This window comes from Theropithecus gelada, chromosome 7b, assembly GCF_003255815.1.
Source record: "Theropithecus gelada isolate Dixy chromosome 7b, Tgel_1.0, whole genome shotgun sequence".
In the NCBI taxonomy this organism is placed as follows: domain Eukaryota; kingdom Metazoa; phylum Chordata; class Mammalia; order Primates; family Cercopithecidae; genus Theropithecus; species Theropithecus gelada.
In genome coordinates, this window is record NC_037675.1 from 65,359,847 (window position 1) to 65,387,211 (window position 27,365).

General features: G+C 39.7%; 1 protein-coding gene across 2 annotated transcripts in view; it reads left to right on the forward strand.

Annotated features, from left to right (window-relative positions):
- The window catches only part of SYNE2 (spectrin repeat containing nuclear envelope protein 2), a 376,350-nt gene that overhangs the window by 145,393 nt on the left and 203,592 nt on the right, over window positions 1–27,365 (forward strand). For both annotated transcript variants that reach the window (XM_025391361.1, XM_025391362.1), the window contains exons 24-37: window positions 613–824; window positions 967–1,057; window positions 1,885–1,994; window positions 2,583–2,709; window positions 4,235–4,392; window positions 5,605–5,752; window positions 6,385–6,995; window positions 10,782–10,961; window positions 13,526–13,676; window positions 20,897–21,055; window positions 22,541–22,702; window positions 24,947–25,048; window positions 26,257–26,457; window positions 26,799–26,970. In XM_025391361.1, coding sequence (XP_025247146.1) covers window positions 613–824; window positions 967–1,057; window positions 1,885–1,994; window positions 2,583–2,709; window positions 4,235–4,392; window positions 5,605–5,752; window positions 6,385–6,995; window positions 10,782–10,961; window positions 13,526–13,676; window positions 20,897–21,055; window positions 22,541–22,702; window positions 24,947–25,048; window positions 26,257–26,457; window positions 26,799–26,970 — 2,584 coding nt within the window. The remainder of the gene's footprint in view (window positions 1–612; window positions 825–966; window positions 1,058–1,884; window positions 1,995–2,582; window positions 2,710–4,234; window positions 4,393–5,604; window positions 5,753–6,384; window positions 6,996–10,781; window positions 10,962–13,525; window positions 13,677–20,896; window positions 21,056–22,540; window positions 22,703–24,946; window positions 25,049–26,256; window positions 26,458–26,798; window positions 26,971–27,365) is intronic.

Here is a 27,365-nt window from a genome sequence, read left to right on the forward strand (position 1 = left end):
TGCTTCATCTCATCTTCCATACCAGCAGCAGAGTTGTCCTTTTGAGCCACAAATCTTACGTTGCCAGTTCGCCATACCCCCAGGACAATTCCAGACATTTTAGAAGGCCACTTAGTTCCTTCATAGCCTGGCCCAGGAAACCCCTTTAGCATCCCTCCTGTGCTGTGCAGTCCAGCCCCACGGGAGTACTGGTCCTTTGAGACATCTAATGCTTTTCATTATCTTCGTGGTTTTCGTCCTCTTGGTGGTCCTTCTGCTAGCAATAGCCTCTCTCCCCTTTTACTTGGAGAATTTGTCCTTTCTTCCACATATAGTTCAGATGCTTCCCTCTTGTGAGGCAGGCTTTCTCTGACTCCTTCGGGCACATAGGCTCTATCATAACACTTAGCACACTCTATGCTGGTTCTTTGTGTGTCTAGGTTACTGAACTGAAAACCCCTTTAGGGCTGACTCCCTCATCTTTTTTTCTCCAGTGCCTATTGTTATAGCACGTAGATGGTGCTATACAAGAATGCATTGTTAAAACCACACACATCTGTTAGTTTCTAGTCCTTATGGAATAATCATGTAAACTCATCTGAAGCACATTTCCTGCTTTATTTCTTCAATTAGGCCTGCTTTTCTGAGGAAGGCTGCCTGTACCAGCTTAATCACCACATGGAAGTCCTGAGGGAGCTGTGTGAAGAGCTGCCTTCACAGAAGAGTCAACAAGAAGTGAAGAGACTACTCAAAGATTATGAACAAAAGATAGAAAGACTTCTGAAATGTGCTTCCGAGATTCATATGACACTGCAGCCCACAGTGGGAGGCACGTCGAAAAACGAGTTAGTACTTCATAAGAATAGCTACCCTTCAGGATAAAACGAAGCCTTTTGCACAATTAGATGACATTAAGCGTTAGTCATGCTTGTTTAGGTTTCATATTTCTTGCTCTCTTTTAAACACGCAATTTTGATTCCTTTCTAGGGGGACCATCTCCACATCTGAGAATAGAGGAGGGGATTCCCACAGTGAGGCACCATTTGCAAAATCAGATAATCAGCCATCAACTGAAAAGGTGTTAAATGTGGATAATGTGTTTTAGAAGTAAACCCAATGTAAAAGACCAAGTGTACCATAAATTCACTTCTCATTAATTAGGTGTTGGTTATAATTATCCGATTGTTTTTCTCAATGGAGAATTTCCACTTACACAATGCAAAAGACTGATTTTCAAATGAGAATGCAACTAACCAAAGCTATAGCGAGCATAACCTGATCTTCCTCTGAGTACACAAATAGTTCTTTCTAGCAGAGACCCTTTTGAACCATTATGAATACCGATTATCTGTGTACATTGTTATTGAGGGTAGAAGAGGTTGAGTTTGATCTGTATAGATGTTTCCATTTCATTGAGATGAACAAGTTCATTTATCATTTGCCTTTTCTGTTGCATTATAATGTATTTCATTTTCTGCGGGAATTGAATTTTCTAAATTCCTAAAGTCTAGATAATTTGATATTTACTGTATATTGTAGTCCAGACTGCCAATCAGAACATGTGGAGGAAGGAATGAGGTGAGGCGGATTTGTTTTTGGAGGTCTGCTCCTGCATGGTAGGCTTCTGTCTACTTTTGACTATGGGTATGGAGTCTCAGGCAGAAATAGCATTTTGGGGCTGGGAGTCTTCCTTTACCATGCTGCCGTACCAGTTAGAAGGTGCAACTCCCCTCTGTCCTACGGAAAGACTGTTCTCTGAGCTGAGACATCCCAGAGAAATTGTATTATCTCCTCGTTTGAGGTATAAAGAATCAATGATTTATTTTTGAACATAAAGCATTTATCTTTTCCAGATAATTAAGTATGTTTAAGATATTTTGTTTACTATTTTGCATATTCCCTTAGGCAATGGAAGCCACTATGAAGTTTAACTTGGCATCAGAGTTAAAGCCTCCGCAAACAGGAAGCATTATGGAAAAGGATTACAGTGCATCTGTAAATAGTTTACTAGAGAGGTAAACTCTTTTTAAACAACTGGAAAATCCACCAAAAGTCTTTCTTCAATGCAAACATGTTATACTTTTTAAAAATTTTATTTTCAGTTAGTCATCATTTTGCATGTGGTCCAGTAACTTAGACAGAAATTTCATGGTATTTCCTCACATGTAGTTGACAGTAATTTTTAAATATTTCTTTGTATTATTTTATTTTTCTTATTTTTTTTGTTTGTTTTTTGTTTATCTTTGTGTTATTTTATTTTTATATTTTTGGGACAGAGTCTCATTCTGTTACCCAGGCTGGAATGTAGTGGTGCCATCTCGGCTTGCTGCAACCTCCGCCTCCCAGGATCAAGTGATTCTCCTGCCTCAGCCTCCTGAGTAGCTGAGATTATAGGCACCTGCCACCATGCCCAGCTAATTTTTTGTAGTTTTAGTAGAGATGAGGTTTCGCCATGTTGGCCAGGCTGGTCTCGAACTCCTGACTTCAGGCAATCCACCCGCCTTGGCCTCCCAAAGTGCTAGGATTACAAGTGCGAGCCACTGCGCTTGGCCTGTGTTATTTTAAAAATTAACTATTGTGATGTTGCATTTCATTTTGCCCAGGTATGATACATACAGAGATATTCTTGAACACCACCTGCAAAACAACAAATTCAGGGTTACTTCTGATTTCTCTAGTGAAGAGGACAGGAGTAGTTCTTGTCTGCAGGCCAAACTGACAGATTTACAGGTAATTACCAAAAATATTATTTCTCTGGTTATCTTGTTTATTAGAAAATAGTACCACTGTGAGTCGGAACATCCCCTTTTCTGTTGAGGTCACATACGCCAAATGTTTCCAAAGAACTCTCTTTGCTGGATTGCATTTCTAATGTCACCCTATTATAAAGTGATTTTCTTTCAAGTACCAACCCCAGGAAAGACTTTGGTTTAGGGTCTTAATTTACTGCTTATACTCTAATCTGGTACTCCAAATATTGTGGCTTGAAGAGTTTTTGTGTATTTATTTCTTTTTGTGCTTCAAACTTCAAGGGAATTGATCAAAAACAATGTGTTTTTGAAGGGAATTTCATCCTGCTCCTGGGTTGCTCCAAAGTTAACCAGCCAGTGACTCTGAATGTTTGTTTCAGTCCTTCGTCTTTACCAAATGATCACATTGTCTAAAATTGCTGTACAGTGATTGTTGACTGTCTGATGTTGGGCATTTAGGGGTAGGCAGTGGAGGAAGTTTTCACTCTAAATGATGGATTCTCCTCCTAAAAAGCCTTCAGTGGAAGTTATTGCAGGTGACTCAGAAACAACAGAAAGAAGCAATCTATTAGTAGTTGGCACACAGATCACAACTTCTACAAATAATATCTTTCCTAGTTTGAAGATGATCTGTGCATTGCCGTGCATTCTTGATGCCCACCCTGAGTGCATTAGAGGGAGCCCTCCCAGATGGAGGGCCATGGGTAGTTCCTACAACATCCTTCCACTTCTAGTTTCTTTTATTTTATTATACCAGGTCTCAGTCACACTCTACCATCTGACTGCTCTCTATTTTTCATCTGAATAAGCAAAATTTATATGTTAAAATCCCTGTTGCTCAAGTGATGGATTTAGCATGTTTTCATCACAATTAAGAAACTGTCTTAAGACATTTCTCCAGTGACTGAATAATGAGTTGGTTAGAAAAACCGTACTAATCTTTGGGTAAAGTGAAGAACAAATTATACTGCTGGTTGCTGATCTGTCAGTAGTATTATATAGCAATGCCTTACTGAAAAAAAAGAATCAAGATAAGGAGCTGGAATAGTATAGAATTATAGATGTTAATCATAAACCATAAATTAATTTAATTTACTTCTTATTTATATAGAAATAGTTTTGGTTCACTCTAGTTTTCTTTTAGTTTAGAAGGTAACAAAGATTTCCTATCCAGAGAAAACAGAATATCTGTTCTTACATGTATCTGTATTTTTCTGAATTGTATTCTGGGTAATTACCTTAGGGGAAGGGAGTTTGGGTACCTTTGAAAGCCACCTTGTCGACTCCCTTGACTTCATTGAATGAGTCCTCTGAGAGCACAGTTAACGTCATTGTTCCCTAAAGGATAGTTGACTTGTAGATGGTTGGAAAATATTTTAAAACACATTTCCATGTGAAACATTGTGTTTGCCTCCACAGTTGGTGAATGTCTCATGTTTTAAGAACAGAATAATTGTGCCTATTAACCCCATTAGTTGATAAATTGATTAATGTGTTCCATCTAGGTCATAAAAAAAGAAACTGATGTTTGCTGGAAAGAGTTTGAAATTATTTCATTGAAGTTAGAAAATCATGTGAGTGACATAAAGAAGCCTTTTATCATTAAGGAAAGAGACACACTAAAGGAAAGAGAAAGAGAGCTTCAGATGACTCTTAATACCAGGTAAAATTCTGAGATCTATTAACTATGAATCTAATAAACTCACTAAATCCAGTAATGCCATTTTAAGCAAGACTATTGCTATACTAAGTATGTTATTTTGTTTGGATGTCACAACAACAGTAAGAGAGGCTACCATTATGATTGCATTTTTCTGATAAGGAAACTGATACTCCGAGAGGTTAAATGTTAATAATATAACCAGGCCACGCTGCTACCTAGAAACTTGGTAGAACTTAAGGTCTGCCAAGGTTCAAAGGCCACAGTCTTTCCACTGTCTCTTTTGGGCATGAATTTGACCAAGTCGCATAAACTCTGTGGGCATTAATCTCTTCATTTCTGAAATGAGAGTGTTATTAGGACCTTGTATACATAGAATATGTACCCCCAGCATATATTCCTCTATATGTAGGAAAAAACTGAGGCTCAGAGTCTATATATTACTTACCTATGGTCCCACATTTCAATTTCTTATCAGTGGAGCCTATTCTTTGGACCCCATTATATTTGTAATATAGAAATTTAACAAATTATTCCATAATTAAAGTAATTATGAGGTTTCTTAGTTGTCAAGGTGAAGTTAAGTTACAATTCTGTTTTTATTTCAAAAGAGAGAGAAAGGCTTAGTATGTTTTACAATTTTCCATTCAGTGTGGTATATATTACCCTGCTAAGAATACTTTGGGGCCAGGCACGGTGGCTTCTGCCCATAATCCCAGCACTTTGGGAGGCCAAGGCAGGCAGATCACTTGAGGTCAGGAGTTCGAGACCAGCCTGGCCAACAGGGTGAAACACTGTCTCTACTAAAAATATAAAAAGAAAAAAAAAAAAAAGAATACTTGGGTATTGGGATGCTTTTTGGAGTGAAAGGAGAATTCATTAATTATACCGAAACAGCTGGAGTTGTCTGGCCCAGTGGGTCATTTTTAACCTAGCTCTGCTGCCTCTCACTAAATAAATGTATGTTGAATGAATGAATGAATAAATGGATAGATGGATGAGCATATGAAAGAATACTTGGATATAGCAACCCATTCATTCTTTGGCATTTTGAATCAATGAGTTTAGGTATTAATGTGATGATGTATAATATCATTGTATGTCTATTTATTGGATAATTATTTTCTGTTCTTAGTTCAGTAATTGTGTTAATCAGTTTTATAGGATATCTTTCTGCTGTGTTTTCCCCTCATGTCTGGTTTACCTTGCACCCAGGATGGAATCTTTAGAGACAGCACTGCAGCTTGTGTTACCTGTGGAGAAGGCATCACTTCTTCTCTGTGGCTCCGACCTGCCTCTCCATAAAATGGCCATCCAGGGATTTCATCTCATTGATGCTGATGGCATTTATCAACACCTAAGGGTAAGTATGTAAGTTCTCACAGTGATTTACAGAATAATCAAGTCTTCTGAGATTTATAAATCTTTATGGATTTTTAATTATTCGTCATAGCATAGATTAAAAGTCACGACAAATTTTTTTTCAGTAATTTAGACTTGTTTTTTATTTCTTAACTCTTTAATTCCTTACAAATTTGGAGGTAGGTACCGTGGAGTACATAAGGAGGTATTTTCTTTGAATTCAAAAGGAAACCTTGTTTATGAATGCCTTCTTCAGTAACTGAATTCCTAAATATACTAGACTCATGCTTAAATGCCATATTCTACTGTTTTCTTATTCTAAATGCCATCTTAAATAAAAATATTTGTTTATTTTTCAGATTATAAAATTGTTTTCTGAACAGTTTAATATCTGATTATTTGCTTTGAAGCAATAGATTTATGTGCTTGTTTTCTTTTTGGGATTGAAACATCAGCTGGGACATCTGATCATTTGTAATTAAAATGTTTCCTTAGGTAGAAACTGTCACCTTTTGTTAAACTGAAACGCATTTTTCTAGATCAAATCTAGTCATGCAGTTTGGGGCTGGTTTCTCACAAGCAGTCTTTCTTTTTTCCACCTCAGTTTTTTAGCTTTTCTTATCTTTATTTTAGAATATCCAAGATTCTACTGCAAAACAGATTGAAATATGTAACCGCTTAGAAGAGCCAGGCAACTTTATATTAAAGGAATTACACCCATTTGATCTACATGCAATGCAGAATATTATACTGAAGTACAAAACACAATTTGAAGAAATGAACCACAAGGTGCAGAGGAGTGAAGATACTCTGAAAGCTCTGGGAGACTTTTTGGCATCTCTCAGAACAGCTAAACTCTCTGCTGAGCCCTTTATAGACCTCTCAGCCTCAGATACAGAGGTGGCACAAGAAAATACTTTGACAGTGAAAAATAAAGAGGGAGAAATTCATCTGATGAAAGACAAGGCCAAACATTTGGATAAACGTTTGAAGATGCTTGATATGAGCTTTAAAGATGCTGAATTGGGTGAAGACACCTCCTGTGAAAACCTTCTTGGTGCTTTATCAGTAAAGTTACCTGAGACACATGGCTGTGGGGTACAGGAGGAATTCGCTGAGGAAAACAGATTACTAGAGGCTTGTATCTTCAAAAATAATGAACTCCGTAAAAATATTCAAGATGTGCAGAGTCAAATCAGTAAAATTGGTCTTAAGGATCCTACTGTTCCCGCTGTGAAACATCGGTAAGTATTGTCCATCCATTTCCATCCAAGATGACTAGCACCTTTCTGTATTTTCACCTCTATTAGGTGAAAGATATTCTTCCTATGTCTTTCTGCTTCTATTCCATCCCACTGTATTCAGTGTTCAGCATTCTTTTCTGTAGACTTTTCAGGCAAACTTCCTTTTTGTTGGTATTGTACCTGTACAAAACGTGGCATAATTTTTCTTTCCTCTTTAGAGTGTGTCTTATGGACAAAGAAGTGGTGAAGTCAGATATGCATAAAGTACTGTACATGAGTTACTACCGATTCCCTTGTACTTCTGTCTGTTTACTGTGGAGTTCTCCTCAGGACGGATGACTGGCAGACTCCATGCATGTGATATTAATGAAACCAGTGGTGGAAGATGCATGTGCCACATCTTGTCCCTGCTGCTTTCTTAGTTATTTGGTCTCCTTCTCCTCCCGGCAGGATTAGGGTGGGAACTGAGTGGAAGGGCAGGAGACTGAATTTAAGAAGCAATCTAAAGTTCGTGTTGATTCTGGAGATGGAGCAGAGTTGCAGTAGACTGAGGTTGGCAGCCTTCTATATACCTGCTGCCATTTTAATTCCAGCATTTGGAGTAGGGCCTTCAAATTCCAAAAGCTAAAATGTTAGCAAGAGTCGCTTTTGTGGAATTCTTTCCCTCTCCTCTCCTCTTCGCTCCTCTCTTCTCCGCTCTGCTTCGCTCCCCTCCACTCCTCTCCCCTCCCCTCCCCTCTCCTCCTTTCTTTCAATGGAGTCTTGCTCTGTCACCAGGCTGGAGTGCAGTGGCATGATCTTGGCGCACTGCAACTTCCCGGGTTCAAGTGATTGCCCTGCCTCAGCCTCTCGAGTAGCTGGGACTACAGGTACATGCCACCACGCCCGGCTAATTTTTTTTTTTTTTTTGTATTTTAGTAGGGACGGAGTTTCACTATGTTGGCCAGAATGGTCTCAATCTCCTGACCTCATGATCTGCCTGCCTCAGTGTCCTAAAGTGCTGGGATTACATGCGTGAGCCACTGTTGTGTTTTTTTGTTTTTTTGTTTTTGAGACAGAGCCTTGCCCAAGCTGGGGCACAGTGGTACGATTTCGGCTCACTACAACCTCTGCCTCCCAGGTTTAGGCGATTCTCCTATCTCAGCCCCACTAGTAGCTGGGATTATAGGGTTGCGCCACCATGCCTAGCTAATTTTTCTATTTTTAGTAGAGACGGGGTTTTACCATGTTGACCAGGCTGGTCTCGAACTCCTGACCTCAGGTGATCCACCCCCTTTGACCTCCCAAAGTGCTGGGATTATAGGCGTGAGCCTGGCCTCTTCCTCTTACGTGCCTGGCCTCTTCCCCCCTTTCTAAATCTGTCTCACTTTCTATCTCCTCCTCTGCCCACCTTTAGTTCCTCAGGCTCAGTGGTCTCTCAAGGGTCTTTTGATGACCAAGCCCTCAGTGTAGTCAAGTGTGCCTTTCCCTCTGAAATGCCCCACACCCTCAGGCTCAATGAAACTTTCATTCTTAGGGAATCCCACCACTGCATGCGATTGTACCACTGCCCTCCATCCTGGGTGACACAGTAAGACCCTGTCTCAAAGAAAAGGAGAGGAGAGGAGAGGGGAGGGGAGGGGAGGGGAGGGGAGGGGAGGCGAGTGGAGGAGAGGAGAGGAGGAGAAATTCTATTTAAGGTGGAAGGGATTGCTACTGAACAGGATAATCAGGGAAGGTCTCACTGAGAAGGTGGCCTTGGCATCAGATGAGAGGAAAGAGCAAGCCATTCGAACCTGAAGGAATAGCCTTCTAGGCAGAGAGAGCAGTAGGTACAAAGGTCGGTTGTGTTTTTAGAGATGTGGCAAGGAGGTGAGAAGGTGCAGTAGTGAGGGGGAGATGTAGCTTAGCTCATGCAGGAACTTTTAGGCTGTTTGATGACTTTGGCTTGTTCTTCTAGTGACATGGGAAGTCATAGCAGGGTTCTAAACAGAGGGAAATGTGTTGGTTTTCATCATAACCTGTTGTGTCTGGCTGATGTGTTGAAAATAGACTGTAGGAGTTGAGAGAAGACATGGGAAGTCTGGTTTGACCTATTGTAATCCCTGGCAAGGATGAAGCTGGCATGATCCAGTGGTAATGTGGTAGAAAGTGTTGAGATTCTGTATATAGTTTGAAGATAGAGAACAGATGATTTATTGACACATGGACATGGGGTGTAAAAGAGATATTGGGGTCAAGAATGCTTCCAACAAACATTGGAATCTTCCTCTGGGTTCAGGTGCTCTTGCCTCTCATTATCCGTTGTGTCAATGGTAACTTGAGCAGTGAGTAAGAACTGAGTTACCATTAACTGAGATGAAAAAGACTAAAGTTTATCAGTCTTGGATGAAATTTTTCAGTATTGAATGAAAGATTGGGTGTGCTCAGTTTTAGAAATGATATATTCAAGATATACTAGACATTCAAGCAGCAATATCAATAAGACACGTAAAAATAGATGGCATTAGGAATCAGGAGAGAGGTCTGGGCTAAAGGTGTATATTTGAGAGTTTTCATCATTTTACAAGGCTGTTTAAAGCTATGAGATTGGATGAAATTTCTGAGGGGAGTGAGTTTAGATAAACAAGAGAAGAGGTCCAAGTTGGATCCATACTCTGGGCACTCCGTATTGAGGGATCAGGGAGATGAGGGGGAACCAGCTGAAGAAACTGAGAACGGAGAGGCCAGTATAGTAGGAGGAAAATCAAGAGACTTCTGGGGCTACCTGAAGAAGGCATCTCAACAAGGAGGAAATGACCAAGTGTCAAATGCTGCTGATTAGTGAAGTGAGGTGAAGATTGAGAGTGGAACAGGGATTTTGCAATGTGGAGGCCAGCTGTTACAGTAGGCAGTAGAGAATGAAAACCAGGCTAGGAAGTAGAGGCTGTGAGCAGTTTAGCAATTTAGATTTAGGTGAATGGTGTTAATCCCTTCAGTATTACTTTATCCTTAAATAACTCCTTTTTGATTGGGAGAGCTTTTTGTACATAAAGGAGAAGTGCAAGATTTCTCTTGTCTTTTCCTTTCTCCTTGGCCACCCCATCCTTCTTAGGATCCTGTAGTTCTTGGTCATTCACCTTCTCCTCTTCTGCCATATCATGCTGTCTTGCCCCTACATAAGCACACATATGCGCTTTGTGTCTCTCTCTTTCCTCTCATGTGTGTATGTTTCTCTCTCTTTCCTCTCATGTTTCTTCATCACAGAAACATGTTACTGCTAATGGTTGTGTATATTTATTATATTTATTTAAAGCACCAAATTAATATTCTGGAAATGCAGCCAGGCACAGTAGCTCACACCTGTAATCCCAGCACTTTGGGAAGCTGAGCCAGGAGGATTGCTTGAGTCCAGGAGTTTGAGACAAGCCTGGGCAACATAGTGAGACCCCATCTCTACAAAAACTAAAAAATTAGCCAGGCATGGTGGTGTGCATGTGTGGTACCAGCTATTCAGGAGACTGAGGTGGGAAGAAGATCACTTGAGCCTAGGAGGTTGAGGCTGCAGTGAGCTGAGATTGTGCCACTGCACTCAGCATAGGTGACAAAGTGAGACAAGCAAAACAAAATAAGACCAAAAAAAAAAAAAACTCAGAAAAATTCTGGAAATGCATAGAGCCTCCCGAACTCTGTAACAGGAATGTGTAACATTGGCATTAACCTCATGAGGACAAATTAAGGTTACTGTGCCTCCCTAGGTTACCCATATTTGTGTTGAATCAGTGGTTAACAGTTGGCTATCAAACTTTTTTCTCATTCATAATCAAGGAAAAAATCATTAATCAGACTGGATAAGGTTCTAGATGAATATGAAGAAGAGAAGAGACATTTACAAGGAATGGCTAATTCTCTTCCACACTTCAAAGACGGCAGAGAAAAAACCGTGAATCAGCAGTGCCAAAATACAGTACTCTTGTGGGAGAATGCCAAAGCCTTGGTCACCGAATGGTAAGGAAAAAAAGAATCCCTCTTGAATCTGAAAAATTGTCTGTAGCACAATTAACTTTTTCAAACTGCTGGGTTGAAAACACGTCTCCGTGGACCCAAAGGAGGGCAAACCTAAGGATTTCCCACTGGAGTTCACAGGGCCAGTGTCTGGGACAAGACCTAGAATTGTAGATTATAGCCAGAGTGCAGCAAAGAGGTTCTCCATGAAGCATAACACATACACAATATGGTGTGTTTATGCTCATTACCATCCCAACTGGGTTGGTTTCCTATTGCTGTAAATCATCAAACAAATCACCACGAACTTAGTGGCTTAAAAAGAACATGGATTTATTACCTTATGCTTCTGGAGGTCAGAAGTGGTAAAATAGGCTGCGTGAGGTGGCTCACACCTGTAATCCCAGCACTTCGTGAGGCTGAAGTGAGAGGATTGCTTGAGCCTACATGTTTGAGACCAGCCTGGCCAACATGGTGAAACCCCATCTCTACAAAACATAAAAAAATTGGCCAGACATGGTAGCTCATGCCTGTAATCCCAACACTTTGGAAGGCTGGGGTGGCCGGATCACTTGAGGTCAGGAGTTCAAGACCAACCTGGCCAATACGGCAAAACCCCATCTCTAAAAAAATATAAAAAAATTAACCTGCATGCTTGCAGGTGCCTGTAGTCCCAGCTACTCAGGAGGCTGAGGTGGGAACATCACTTGAGCCTGGGAGATTGAGGTTTCAGCGAACCGAGATAGCACCACTGTACTTCAGAGCGAGATCCTGTCTCAAAAAAAAAAAAAAAATCAAGCTGTGTTCCTTCTGGAGGCACTAGGCAAGATTCATTTCCTTGCCTTTTCCATATTCTAGAGGCCTCCTGCTACATTCTTTGGCCTGTGTCCCCCTCCTCCATCTTTAAAGCAGCAGTGCAGGATCTTCAAATCTCTCTCTGCCCTCTGTTCTGTCATCACGTCTCCTTTGACACCTCTCCCTGCCTCCCTCCCAGAAGGACCCTTATGATTACACCAGGCCCACACGGGCAATCCTGGATAATCTCTGTAGTTTAAGATTCTTAGCTTAATCACTTCTGCAAAGTCCCTTTTGCCTTGTGAGGTAACCTGTAAGGTAACATTCACAAGATCCAGGGATTAGGCCCAGGCATCTTTGGGAATTGGGAGCATTACTTTACCCCACGCGCCTACTTGAATGGGAGATGTTGCCTGTCAATAACTGCTGTGTTTCCTGCAGAGTCGGGGCTAGTTGCAAAAATTTTCGTAATCTTCAGAATTCCACTGGGGTACACCTCCTGTTTCCTACTGGAACCTGAGTGTACAGGAGTCAAGATGAACCCTGTATGTGGTATTTGATCTAGTCTACCCTCTGACTTTACTGAGGAAAGAATTGAGATTCAAAGAGGCTAAAGTAACTTATCCAGAGTCTCAGACTAAGCAGTGCCCAGCCGTAGTAGAAACCAGGTGTCCGGCCGGGCGCGGTGGCTCAAGCCTGTAATCCCAGCACTTTGGGAGGCCGAGACGGGCGGATCACGAGGTCAGGAGTTCGAGACCATCCTGGCTAACACGGTGAAACCCCGTCTCTACTAAAAAATACGAAAAACTAGCCGGGCGAGGTGGCAGGCGCCTGTAGTCCCGGCTACTCGGGAGGCTGAGGCAGGAGAATGGCGTAAAAACCCGGGAGGCGGAGCTTGCAGTGAGCTGAGATCCGGCCACTGCACTCCAGCCTGGGTGACACAGCGAGACTCCGTCTCAAAAAAAAAAAAAAAAAAAAAAAAGAAACCAGGTGTCCTAACTGCCACATTGTCTCACTGCCTTACGTTTTAAAAAGGACTAAATCCAGAATGAATAGATTAGATATATAAAAGGCCAGGCATGGTGGTTCACACCTATATATAATTCCAGCACTTTGGGAGGCCAAGGCAGGTGGATCACCTGAGGTCAGGAGTTCAAGACCAGCCTGGCCAACATGATAAAACCCCGTCTCTACTAAAAATACAAAAATTAGCCAGGCATGGTGGCATTTACCTGTAATCCCAGCTACTCAGGAGGCTGAGGCAGGAGAATTGCTTGAATCCAGGAGGCGGAGGTTGCAGTGAGTCAAGATTGCACCCCTGCACTCCAGTCTGGGTGAGAGAGCAAGACTGTGTCTCAAAAAAAAAAAAGAATAGATACAGAAACAACCTGTGACTTGCTGAATTGATACTGAAATAATCTGCCAGAGTTACGTTAAGGCGGCTCTGTTTTCTGAGATGTCTTTTGGTTAATGATGAAATTGAGATGCTGATTCCTTAGGGTGATGAATCCTGTGTTTCTTTGTAGACCTTACATCTGGTAACTTTTTAATGTTCACCTAGTGACAGTACTAATCAGAGATTATGCCATCTACTTGCCAGATATATTGATGTGCCATCATTCTTAGGTCAAATTGTTAAAAAATATTAAGAATCACATCAAGAGGAAAAGTCCTTTACGCCTTATTCATCATTTATGTGGTATACTTGCAAAGAGAAAGAATGGTTTTGCTATTTTTGGACATTTAGCTATTGTATATTTTTCTATTGATAGTCTTGAACAATGTGGAAGAGTTTTGGAGCTCTTAAAACAATATCAGAATTTTAAAAGCATCTTGACAACTTTGATTCAAAAAGAAGAGAGTGTCATCTCCCTGCAGGCTTCGTACATGGGAAAGGAGAACCTGAAGAAAAGGATAGCAGAGGTGAGTCCAGCTTCCGTTAGAAAAAAACTGCACAGTGACCTCACTGACAGGCCTGGTAGTAAAGAGAGATAGATTAAGTCATTTTGAAACTTCATTTAAAAGAAGTTACTAGTGACCCTATTTTACCGGGTATCTAAAAATGTGTTGTATTTTATCACCAGGGCTGGAAAAAAGAAACAGGCGCCGAGTTGATGGTGGGTCTCTTCTGTTTGGGTTTTGATGTTGGGGCTGTGTTTCTGCTCATGCCGGCTGCCACCTCTGTGAGGCTGTAACAGCCTTTGCACTGACTTTCTGTTTACAAGGAACCTGACCCTGCATTGCAGGCTTGACGGAAGATGGTGGGAAAATCCTCTCTGTTGTTAGTGGAGTAAGGAAAAATTAGCTTTTATTTACTCATTTTCTGTGAAGATGTGCAAGCTTATTACCACGTTCCTCCATCTGTGTTTATATTCTAAGAAGAGTAATATTTTTGGACACTAGGTGTCATTATTTTCTATGATTTTATGTGGTTATCAACCAGAGTGGCAGAAGAATGGAATAGTTAGAAAAGAATATACTACACTGCACTCTGTGACTCTACACCAGAAAGTTTCTTTCTTCCCCTCCTCTCCCCTCCCCTCCCCGCAATTCTCCTGCCTCAGCCTTTCAAGTAGCTGGGATTACAGGTGCGCAACACCATGCCCAGCTAATTTTTGTATTTTTAGTAGAGACAGGGTTTTGCCGTGTTGGCCAGGCTGGTCTCAAACTCCTGACCTCAGGTGATCTGCCCGCCTCTGCTTCCCAAATTGCTGGGATTACAGGCATGAGTCACCACACCTGGCCTTTTTCTATTGATTTATAAGTACTAAGCTAAAGTGCTATAAAGCTGTCAAAAGTATGTGAAATGTAGTTTGCTTGATATACTTGGAGGTTGGAAAACAATTTTATTAAACTTTCCAGTTGTTAAGAGCAGCATCAGTGAAAGCTTAAATAGGACAATTTAGTCCTTATCTAGAACTATTAACCCTGAAGCTCAAGTGACACCCAGAATGTCAGGAATGGCCCTTGTCTGGGACCCACTTTCTCAGGCTTAGTTTCTTAGAGCTGGCCAGTCGGAAGCAGCCCTATTTAGATACCAGCTGTACAATATATGACTGTGTAGCTGGTTTCTTGTCAGACTTAATCAAAGCTGTCAAGACCATGAGCAGATAGTCACAGTTGCTTGGATGTAACCTGTCTGGTTCCCTCTGGTGGAGGCAGCTTTTGGGTTTGGCTGGTCTTGGGATCTAGAAGGGTCCTGTCCTCATTCAGTAGATTTAAAGAGCTCTGGTTTCCTAGGTTCTTAGAGACTCCAGCATGTTCAGCCTTACCAGATCCTCTTGGGCTTGTGTCCCAGTTCGCATAGCCACCCTTCTGCCGTGTCCCCGATAGCAGTCTCCTACCTTGTACTCTTGTTTTAGGATCAAGGTCTCTGCCTTACTCAACAGACCCTGAGACCCTCCCTTGTATGCTGACCAGATATCTAGTCCCTCTTGACTTGCAGCTTTTCTTGTTCATGCAAATCCTCCTCACTTCTGGCGCCCTTCCTCAGCCCTGTTTTGATGAGTGTCAGTTACGATGCCCCATGCTGCGTGTGGCCTGTCTGCTGCTCTTCCCGCTACCCCATAACTCTATAACCTTGTAACTATAAACTGTACTTTCTAGATAAGTTATTTATCTGACTAATAAACTTCTCATCACCTCCAGGGAGCTGACTCCTCTCCTGGGTGAGTCTCCCTAATCGGAATCTAGGCCCAGGTCTTGGCCTTTCTGCCATCATTAGCTCCTCTGTGGCTATCATAACTGGACCTCACCTCTGTCCTCAGCTATATTTCACAGCCCCAAGTCCAGAGCCTCCCCAGAAAGTCAATCTCTGTGGGTATGGAGGGAGTCCATCCAACCAGGTGAAAGAGGGCCTGAGAGTCTAAATGTATTTCTCTTAAAAAATGTCATCCAGTCTTTCTGTTTGAGGCTAACTGTATTTCGGCCTTAGTGATTACCTTGAAGTCATTTCTAGCCTTTTGAGATTCTGTAGCACAAATGGCCTTGCTTCTTATTGGCTTCTCTGCACCCTCCCCACTATCCCATCTCCTTCTAGACCAAGGTTTCAGCTTTAGTTTTGGTGAGTCAGTTACTCATTCTTCAGCTTTCCAGCTTCCCAACTTCTCACCTTCCACCTGAGAGTATCGTCATCCTCTGTTCTCTGTGTGCTTGTTGGTTTGTACCATTTTAAATTCTTTTCTGTTGTTAAAGTAGCATGTGAGGAGGAAAGAGAGACAAACATATATTTAATCCACCGTGTTAAACTTGTTATTTCACTGTTTCAATCACTGCATAAAACTGCCTGCCCTGAAGACATATTTGAAGTATGTATATAGCAGAAGTAAAAATTAATGAACTCTGCTTTGTCTGTACTCCTTAGTCGACTGCAAAAGGTATTTTTAAAATTAATAAAATAATTATAACTACCTTTAAGAAACAACAGTCTCGGCTTTCCTTATTTTATTAAAATGAGAATTGTACCTCTAGTATATGGGTACTTCTATGTTTGCTGAAATAATCTTTTATTTTGTATGAAAGATATGGAAGTTTTAATACACTAATATTTAATTCTTTTGTTAGGTTTTTAAAAAACTGTCTGAAAAAAAGCAGATTTTAGTACTAATTATTAACATAACTTTCAGTTAATTTTGTGATGACACAGGTACTATCTTCACAAACAGTCCATTTCTGTAGCATGGATCTTTATCCTGCTTTGCAGCAGTGCCTGGAATATGATACCACTGAGAACTTTTGTCCTTCAAAACTATGGTAACCTGGATGTTTATCTAGGATATGGTGACAAAGTTCTACTCTCTTTAATGAAAGACAGAAGTGCAAAATGTTAGACTAGAAGGCTGGAATGTCAGGAGACTATTAAAGTTTGGAAATGTCAAAGTGGGCCTAGTTGCCTTTATTTTACTCCTTCCATTTGCTGTAAAACAAAACCCATAGTTCTGCCAATGCTAAAATTACACTCTCTTGCCCCTTCTTTTCTCATCACCCTGTAGAAGCTTGTGCTAGTTTAACAAGAAAGTTCTTTGCAGGCAAAAAAAACTTAGTTTGTTCGGTTAGATGAAATATATCAAATGAAATTTTTTAAATTTAATTGAACAAACATTTTTGCTTAAAAATTTTTTTCCTCAATAAATTTTTTTTTTTGGTATATTTAGGGAGTACAAGTGCAAGTTTCTTTTTTTAAAATTTTTTAAATTTTATTTTATTATACTTTAAGTTCTAGGGTACATGTGCACAACGTGCAGGTTTGTTACATATGTATACATGTTCCATGTTGGTGTGCTGTACCCATTAACTCATCATTTACATTAGGTATATCTCCTAATGCTATCCTCCCCACTTCCCCCCACCCCATGACAGGCCCTGGTGTGTGATGTTCCCCTTCCTGTGTCCAAGTGTTCTCATTGTTCAATTCCCACCTATGAGTGAGAATATGTGGTGTTTGGTTTTCTGTCCTTGTGATAGTTTGCTGAGAATGATGGTTTCCAGCTTCATCCATGTCCCTACAAAGGACATGAACTCATCCTTTTTTATGGCTGCATAGTATTCCATGGTGTATATGTGCCACATTTTCTTAATCCAGTCTCAAGTGCAAATTTCTTACATGAGTATATCGTGTAATGAAAGAGTCTGGCATTTTAGTGTACCTATCACCCAAATAGTGGACATTTACCAATAGGTAAATTTTCAGCCTTCACCCCTTTCCCACTGTCTCACCTTTTATAGTCCCTAAGGCCTATTATTCTACTCCATATGTCTGTGTTCCCCCTTTGCTTAGCTTCCACTTATAAGTGAGAACATATCGGTATTTGACTTTCTGAGTTATTTCTCTTAGGATAATGGCCTCTACTTCCATCTTTGTGGACAAACATTTATTGTGTTCCAGTGCAGAGTTCTGAACCAGGAGAGCGAAGACCTGGGTTTTGATCTCAGCTCTGCCAGTGTATCAATCAGCATCTAGTTGGAAGACAAACCTCCCCAGTTATTGATTTTTCATTTTAAAGATTTTATTTAATATTAATTTTTAAATTAGCCTTTATTTTGAGATAATGGTAGACTCACATGCAAAAGTAATACAAAGAGATCCCAAGTATCCTATACTGAGTTTCCCCAATGGTAAAATCTTGTAAAACTAGAATATCACAATCAGGATATTGACATCAATACAGTCAAGATAAAGAACATTTTTGTCACTACAAGGATTCTTCTTATTGTCATTTTCTAGCCCCATCTACTTCCCTCTTCCTCCCACCCCTTCTAATCCCGGACAACCACAAATATAGTCTCTATTTCTATAATTTTACTATGTTTAAAATGCTACATAAATGAAATTATATAGTATGTAACTTTGGGATTGGCTATTTTCACATAGATTATTCTGTGGAGATTCATTCAGGTTCTTCCATATATTGATAGTTTGTTCCTCTTTCTTGCTGAGCAGTATTCCATGGTATGAATGTGTCACAGTGTAACTCTTCACCCACTGAAGGACATCTGGCTTCTTTCCAATTTTGGACTATTATGAATAAAGCTGCTGTAAACATTTGTGAAGGAGTCTTTGGTGAATATAAGTTTTTGTTTCTCAGGGATGTGTCCAGGAGTGTGCTTGCTGGGTCATATGTTAATTGCATGGGGTTTTTTTGTTTTTGTTTGTTCGTTTGTTTTTTGATGGAGTCTTGCTCTGTTGCCCAGGTTGGAGTGCCATGGCACAATCTTGGCTCACTGCAGCCTCCGCCTCCTGGATTCAAGCAATTCTCCTGTCTCAGCCTCCTGAGTAGCTGGGACTACAGGTGCATGCCACTACACCTGGCTAATTTTTTTGTATTTTTAGTAGAGATGGGGTTTCACCATATTGGTCAGTCTGATCTCGAACTCTTGACCTCAGGTGATCCACCTGCCTCGGCCTCCCAAAGTGCTGGGATTACAGGCATGAGCCACTGCTGTAATGGCACTGTCTGGCCTGCAGGGTTTTTTTGTTTGTTTGTTTGTTTGTTTGTTTTTGAGATGGAGTCTCACTCTGTTGCCCAGGCTGGAGTGCGGTGGTGCAGTCTCGGCTCACTGCACGCTCCGCCTCCTGGGTTCATGTCATCCTCCTGCCTCAGCCTCCCAAGTAGCTGGTACTACAGACACCCGCCACCACCCCGGCTAATTTTTTTGTATTTTTTTAGTGGAGACAGGGTTTCACCGTGTTAGCCAGGATGGTCTCGATCTCCTGACCTCATGATCCGCCCGCCTCGGCCTCCCAAAGTGCTGGGATTACAGGTGTGAGCCACAACGCCCAGCCTGCATGTTTATTTTTTAAGGAAACTATCAGAATGTTTTTCAGAGTGGTTATATCATTTTGTGTGCTTTTTCTGCATTAACTGACATGATTATATAATTTATTTCCATCAGCTTGTTAAAATGGTGGGTTACGTTGATTGATTTTTGGATGTTAAACTAGGCTTGCATTCCTGGAATAAACCTTATTTGGTCATGGTATATAATTCCTTTTTTTTTTTTTTTTTTTTGAGACGGAGTCTCACTCTGCCGCCCAGGCTGGAGTGCAGTGGCGCGATCTCGGCTCCCTGCAAGCTCCGCCTCCCGGGTTTACGCCATTCTCCTGCCTCAGCCTCCCGAGTAGCTGGGACTACAGGCGCCCACTACCATGCCTGGCTAATTTTTTGTATTTTTTAGTAGAGACGGGATTTCACCGTGTTCGCCAGGATGGTCTCGATCTCCTGATCTCGTGATCCGCCTCCCAAAGTGCTGGGATTACAGGCTTGAGCCACCGCGCCCGGCCTATAATTCCTTTTTTTATATGTGTTCCTGAATTATATTTGCTAATATTTTATTAAGGATTTCTGTGTAAATATCCTTGAGAGATATTGTAGTTTCTTTTTGGTACTGTAAAACTGGCTTTCATAAAATTAATTGGGAGTGTTTCCTTCTCTTCAGTTTTCCAAGAGAGATTGTATATGATTGCTGTTAAATCTCTTTTAGATGTTTGATCAAATTCTCTAGTGAAACCATCTGGACCAGTAGATTTCTTTTTGGGGAGTTTCTACATTATTCATTCAATTTCTTTAATATTAATAGGGCAATTCACATTATGTATTTAATATTGGATGAGTTGCAGCAGTGTTTTTCAAAGTATCTGTCCATTTCCTCGAAGTTTTCAAATTTGTGTGTGTAAAGTTATTTGTAGCATTCTCTTATTATCTGCTTGATGTCTGTAGTGTCTGTAGTGGTATCCCTGTTTCATTCCTAGTACTGGTATTGCTTTCTTCTCTCTTTGCTTTTGTCAGTCTTTCTAGAAGTTTATCAATTTTACTGATCCTTTGAAAGAACTAGCTCTTTATTTTATTGATTTTTTTCCTAATGTTCTTGAATTTTCAACTTAATTGATTTCTGTTTTAATTTTTATTATTTCCTTCCTTTTGCTTGCTTTGGGTTTATTTTGTTCTTTTCTTAGATTCTTGAAGTGGTCATTTAGATGATTGATTTCAGATTTTTCCTCGTTTTTAATGTATGCATTTAATGCTATAAATTTCCCTCTCAGCAATACTTTAACTGTGCTACACAAGTTTTCGTGTTTTATTTTCATTCCATTTGATGTATTTAAAAATTTCTCTTGAGACTTCCTCTTTGACTCGTATTTAGAAGTATGTTGCTTAGTTTCCCAGTGATTAGTTCCCAGTGATCTAATCCCAGTGATTAGAATCCAAGATGTCTTAGAGTTCTGTGTATTTTATTCAGATAAGTGCTTAGGTTCTTTGATATCAAAAAGATGATTCTCATTAGGCAGATGTAGGGACTGTCTTTTTTTTTTTTTAATGCCATTGAATGCAGATGCTTTTTTTGGCAGGTAGAATCTTATTTCATATGGATAAGAAATATGGTTTTAGACCACTATAAAAATTTCATCATGCCAAGTGGGAGGAAATTTGAGTATAGGATTAACATTGAACCAATGGTTAGGATGCTAAAAACTTTTCATTGAGAAAGTAGGACAATAAAAGCCTACTTTAAAAAAGAACAATGTAAGAAGGTATTACGCTTTGTTGGATATTGTTTTTAAGCTTAATATCCAACAATAGAATTGTGATTCTTAGCTGTTTGTCTATATCAATATATCAAAAATAACTTTCATATCTTTTTTACAGATTGAAATTGTCAAAGAAGAATTTAATGAGCATTTAGAAGTTGTAGACAAGATAAACCAGATCTGCAAAAATCTACAATTTTATCTAAATAAAATGAAAACTTTTGAAGAACCCCCTTTTGAAAAAGAGGCTAATATTATTGTGGATAGATGGCTTGATGTAAGTGATAATTTCATTGACTGCAAATTTAATTTTGTTTCCAATTTTTTTTGTGTCTTTAGTATTTTTATTTAATTCAAGATTCGAAAATACTCATTGTAAAAATGTTCAAATTATATAAAACTTAGGAATTAATTTTAACCCCAGAGTTGGGACTACTAACAGATGGGTTCATCATCTTGTACATATAGAAATACATACTTGGCTTTTTTGGCCGGGCGCGGTGGCTCAAGCCTGTAATCCCAGCACTTTGGGAGGCCGAGACGGGCGGATCACGAGGTCAGGAGATCGAGACCATCCTGGCTAACACAGTGAAACCCCGTCTCTACTAAAAATACAAAAAACTAGCCGGGCGAGGTGGCGGGCGCCTGTAGTCCGAGCTACTCCGGAGGCTGAGGCAGGAGAATGGCGCAAACCCGGGAGGCGGAGCTTGCAGTGAGCTGAGATCCGGCCACAGCACTCCAGCCCGGGCTACAGAGCAAGACTCCGTCTCAAAAAAAAAAAAAAAAAAAAAAAAGAAATACATACTTGGCTTTTTAAAGATAAGTTCATTAATGTATTGCCTGTTCATGCAGTATACTGATGTTTAACTACATATTTAATGTAATTTTGGTTGAGTAGTAATGATATTACTAGTTTTTATTAATTACAAACTAAGAACTCATCTGCATTATGTTTTCATCTGGGTTTTTTTTTTTTTTTTTTTTTTTTCCCCGAGACGGAGTCTCGCTCTGTCACCCAGGCTGGAGTGCAGTGGCGCGATCTCGGCTCACTGCAAGCTCCACCTCCCGAGTTTATGCCATTCTCCTGCCTCAGCCTCCCAAGTAGCTGGGACTACAGGTTCCTGCCACCTCGCCCGGCTATCATCTGGGTTTTTAAAAGCACCATTTAACCAAAAAAAAAAAAAATGTAGTTTAGAAATGAAGAAGACTAGACCAGGTGTGGTGGCTCACACCTGTAATCCTAGCACTTTGGGAGGGAGGCTGAGATGGGTGGATCACCTGAGGTCAGGGGTTCGAGACCAACCTGGCCAACATGGTGAAACCCATCTCTACTAAAAATACAAGTATTAGTTGGGCATGGTGGTGCATGTCTTTAATCTCAGCTACTCGGGAGGCTGAGGCAGGAGAATCATTTGAACCCAGGAGGCGGAAGTTGCAGTAAGCCAAGATGGCGCCACTGCAGTCCAGCCTGGGTGACAGAGTGAGACTCCATCTCAAAAAAAAAAAAAAAAAGAAATTAGGAAGATTGTTGATTTAAATTGCATATAAGCTGCAGCAAATCAGGTACGTTTTATTTTTTTTATTTTTAATTTTTAAGAGAAAGAACTACATGATATGTTAAAGCAAATTTTTGTTGATGAATAAAGCAAATTATCCAGTAATAGTAAACTAAAATTTTATTTTAAAACAGTGTTTGGCTGAAACGGTGGTTTTCAAACTTTTCACAGCTACATATGTTGTTTCTCTTTTTAAATTATGGTAGATAAATGAAAAGACAGAAGACTACTATGAAAATCTTGGTCGAGCTCTAGCTTTGTGGGACAAACTTTTTAACTTAAAAAATGTCATTGATGAGGGGACGGAAAAGGCCCTTCAAAAAATGGAATTACATCAATTGACTGAAGAGGACAGAGAAAGGCTGAAGGTAATTTAACAGATAAAATACATGCTTTTCTTGGTACACAATTGACATTTTTTTATTTTTATTTTTTATGAATATAGTCAACAAACGTATTACGACGCGCATATGTGACTTTGTTATCAAGAAAATCACAGATATTTTTGGATCATTATTCAGTTGTTGAATCTATTACCCTTACCACTACTTTGAAAGTATAGGATTTAGTAGGTCTATTGCTAGATCTTGTTATATAATAGGGAAACATGTGCTAGTATTATGTATCACAAATTGTTTTTAATATTTTGATAATTATCATGTAATTCTTTTCCTTTGTAATTCTACATTATTTAGTTTATGCTTTATTTTTAAAATGCTATTACACAAGGGATCTATAGGCTTCACCAGATTGCCAAAGGGATTGGTAGTATGAAAAAGATGAAGAATTCCTAGCAACAGCACCAACTAAATGCATAATTGCTCCTAGGTAGTGAAACAGACCCCAGGGGTTGGCAGACTTTTTCTTTTCTTTTTTTTTCTGAGGCAAAGTCTCTTTCTGTTGCCCAGGCTGGAGTGCAGTGGCACAATCTCGGCTCACTGCAACATCCGCCTCCTGGGTACACGTGATTCTCCTGCCTCAGCCTCCTGAGTAGCTGGGATTACAGGCGCACACCATCACGCCTGGCTAATTTTTTGTGTATTTTTAGTAGAGACGGGGTTTCACTATGTTGGTCAGACTGGTCTTGAACTCCTGACCTTGTGGTCTGCCCACTGCAGCCTCCCAAAGTGCTGGGATTACAGGTGTGAGTCACTAGGCCAGCCAGTAGACTTTTTCTTAAAGGGCCATATAGTAAATATTTTAGGCTTGTGGATCATTTGCGTCTGCCACAACTGTTCACCCCTGCTGTTGGAGAATGAAAACAGTGAGAGACAATATAAATGCTTGAAAGTAGCTGGTTTCCAGTAAAAACTTTATTTATAAAAACAGGCTATCAACCCTCTGGCTAGAGTTTGTTAACCTCTGATCTAGACCATGATTATAGACAACCTTCTTCGTATTTGAATTAAACAATGCCTTATAAAGATTAGAAAAAATACATGGCTATGTATCACCATCTTTATACAGCTGCAAGAAAAACTACTTTTTAAAACAACAATCTCAGGTTGTGGCATCTGGAAAGAATCAAAGTTATTTCTCTTTCACCTCTAGGAAGAATTCTTCCTAATTTCTTGTTTGTTTACATATTACTTGTTTGAATCATATAAATTTGTTGTCAGCTGGGTGTGGTGGCTCACACCTGTAATCCCAGCACTTTGGGAGGCTGAAGCAGGCAGATCACTTGAGGTTGGGAGTTTGAGACCAGCCTGGCCAACATGGTGAAACCCTGTCTGTACTAAAAATACGAAAATATTAGCTGGGTGTGGTGGTGGGTGCCTGTAATCCCAGCTACGTGGGAGGCTGAGGCAGGAGAATAGCTTGAACTGGGGAGGCAGAGGTTACAGTGAGCAGAGATGATACCACTGTACTCCATCCTGGACGACAGAGGGAGACTCCGTCTCCCAAAAAAAAAAAAAATTTGCTCTCTTGCTAGGTCAGAAAACAGCCGACTGTTGCCAGTTATATATGGTTCAACGTAACATAAGAATGTATGCTAATGCCTCAAATCTTATTTTGTCTCTAATTCTCACTTTTATTCACTTTTTAATTTATGTATTTATTTTTACACATTTGGAAAAAGTGTTTTAACTGTTTGGAGATTTTGAGTTTCTTGGATATATTATAATAGGTATTAAATAAAACTATGATTTTCTAAGTATAAATGAATCATTTCTATTAAATTTGTCTTGGATTACAGGTTGTTTAAAAATCTGATGTTAAGAATTGTAAACTGACAGCTGTGGGCCAAAATCTGCTAAAATTGTGTGTGCGTGTATGTGTGTGTGTGTGTGCGCATGCGTGCGGATGCGCACACATGGGGTATGCAATTTATAAATATGTTCATGAAATTGAATGCCTTAAGGCAGACTGTGCATTCTCTCATGGCACAGGCCTAGCCTTTCTCTTGTCTTATACCTAGAAAGACACTTGGTTGTAGCATTTGCCTGACCCCTGAAGGCACTTGGATTTGTAACTTCTAGGACACTGAGACACATGATTATGGGAAATTCAAGGGGTCTCTCAGTTTCTGTATATAAACACTAGTAATTATGGGTATCAGAAAATAAGGTATGAAATAAAAAGACACTCTCCTTTAAAATTACATGTTTTAGGAAGAATTACAAGTCCATGAACAAAAAACTTCAGAATTTTCTAGAAGAGTGGCTGAAATACAGTTTTTGCTCCAAAGCAGTGAAATACCTCTTGAATTGCAGGTAAGAATTTTTATTTAAAAGTTTCAGTTATTGAGGCTTCAGTAAGCCATAATCATATCACTGCACTCCAGCCTGGGCGACAGAGCAAGACCCTGTCTCTAAAAGAGGGAAAAAAAGGCCCAATTAAAGATTCTCTATAACAGGGGTGTCCGGTCTTTTGGCTTCTCTGGGCCATATTGGAAGAAGAATTGTCTTGGGCCACACATGAAATACACTAACAATAGCAAAAAAATTTCATAATGTTTTAAGAAAATTCAGGAATTTGTGTTGGGCCGTGGATTGGACAAACTTGCCCTATAGCCTCTGAAATAACGCTTGTAAACCATGCATTCTAAACCTAAAATAAAATTAGGATCATTTATTCAATTCCTATGTTAAGTCCCACCAAATTTCTGATAGTAGATATAGTTAAATATATTTATTCCATATTTAGCATGAATGATATTATATTTTTGTATTCCTTTATTTTCCCCTCACCTATTTCACAGGCCTCAGGTATGGAGGGCAAATGTTGCCTGTGCGTCTATGTAAAGTAATGATGATTTTCTATGTGTTTCTTGGGTATAGGAAGGAGAATTTCACTCAAGTCATCCTAGGTTTATTATTTGCTAGATGGAGAAAGAGAGAGATTGCCCCAAGTATGATTTTCTGTTGTGTGAAGAGATTTATTTTTGTTTTTCTTAGAGCTAGGTGCATAGTGGTTGAATATGAGCGCTGGAGTTAAGACCTTCTGGGTGAGGTTCTGGCTGTACTACCTACTAGCTTTATGATCTTGGACAAGTTACTTAACGTTCTTAAGCCTGTATTTTGTACACAAAGTGCTTACCACAATGCTGTGTAGATCATAAATACTCAATAAAAAGCTGGCTATTTAATTTTTTATTTATGTTTTTATTTATGTTTTATGTCATGAGCACCATGAGATAGCACCTTAGTTAGTATGCTAGATTAAACTTGTGTTGAGGGGAAGGATCAAGTTTGTCTCTTAGAAAAAAGTCAGAATATCCATCTCAGTTTTTTATGTTGTGCTTTATCCTTTGAAGGCAAAATTCAAATTGTATCAGTGACATAGAAAAATGTAGAACAGTGAGAAGAATGCATTTTCACATTGAAATGAAGTAATCTCAACCCATTCTCTAGCAATACAGTTGTCTTAAATGTAGTTAAATAATGACCATTATACTACTTCATATGTTTCATGATTTCAGGTCATGGAGTCCTCTATTTTGAACAAGATGGAACATGTACAGAAGTGTTTAACAGGAGAATCCAACTGCCATGCACTCAGTGGCAGCACTGCTGAGCTAAGGGAGGATCTCGACCAAGCCAAGACCCAGATCGGGATGACTGAATCCCTCTTAAAAGCCCTGTCTCCTTCTGACAGCTTGGAGATCTTCACTAAACTAGAGGTGCTACCCAGCTGCTTGTCTTCTGTGGTTCAGATATATTTTCACACTATTTACAGTTGTCTTGAGCTCTTAAGAGTTAATAAAAATAGAAAAAAAAATTGAAGAAGAAAACTCAGAAAAACCACTTTTGTATATTTAACATTTTCATCTTTGAATTGCCTTGTGGATGATAATTAATTGATATTAACTTGCATTGTATCATACATTTACTAGCAAAGAGAAAGTGAATCCACTCAACTGAGAGTCATTGAGATTTTTACAAAACCATTGAGATCTAATATGCTTTGTGTAATTTGAGCCTGTTTTAAGATTTAATGGTTGTTGTTTGTTTATACCTTTAGGAGATACAACAGCAAATTCTACAGCAAAAACACAGTATGATATTACTTGAGAATCAAATAGGTTGTCTGACTCCTGAACTCTCTGAATTGAAAAAGCAATACGAAAGTGTCAGTGATTTATTTAATACCAAAAAAAGTGTTTTACAAGATCACTTTTCTAAGTTATTGAATGGTGAGTGCAACATTTCTCTTATTTTGTTTCTGGGACTCTTGAAGTATGAATGTAGTACTATGAACACAAAGGCTAATCTAAGCCTGACTTGGAGATGGTTTGCACAGACTACATTTAAGGAAATAATGATCAGTTAAATCTTTTGGGAGCAAAGACTGATTTATGCTTGACATAAATAACATCTAGTTCTTGCAAGCTCCAAATCTTTCTTTCTTTCTTGAAGGTAAGTCACCAAGGTCCTAGTGTTTGACCTGCTCACTGTGGTTGGTGAGTCTGGGGAAATACTGGTGCACAAGCTGTCCGGGCAGTGTCTTTGAGTATCCTGTATGTTTGGACGTTTGGTGTAGAAAATACACTACAATTATTTGATTAATTGTAGTAAAAATACTGGAGGT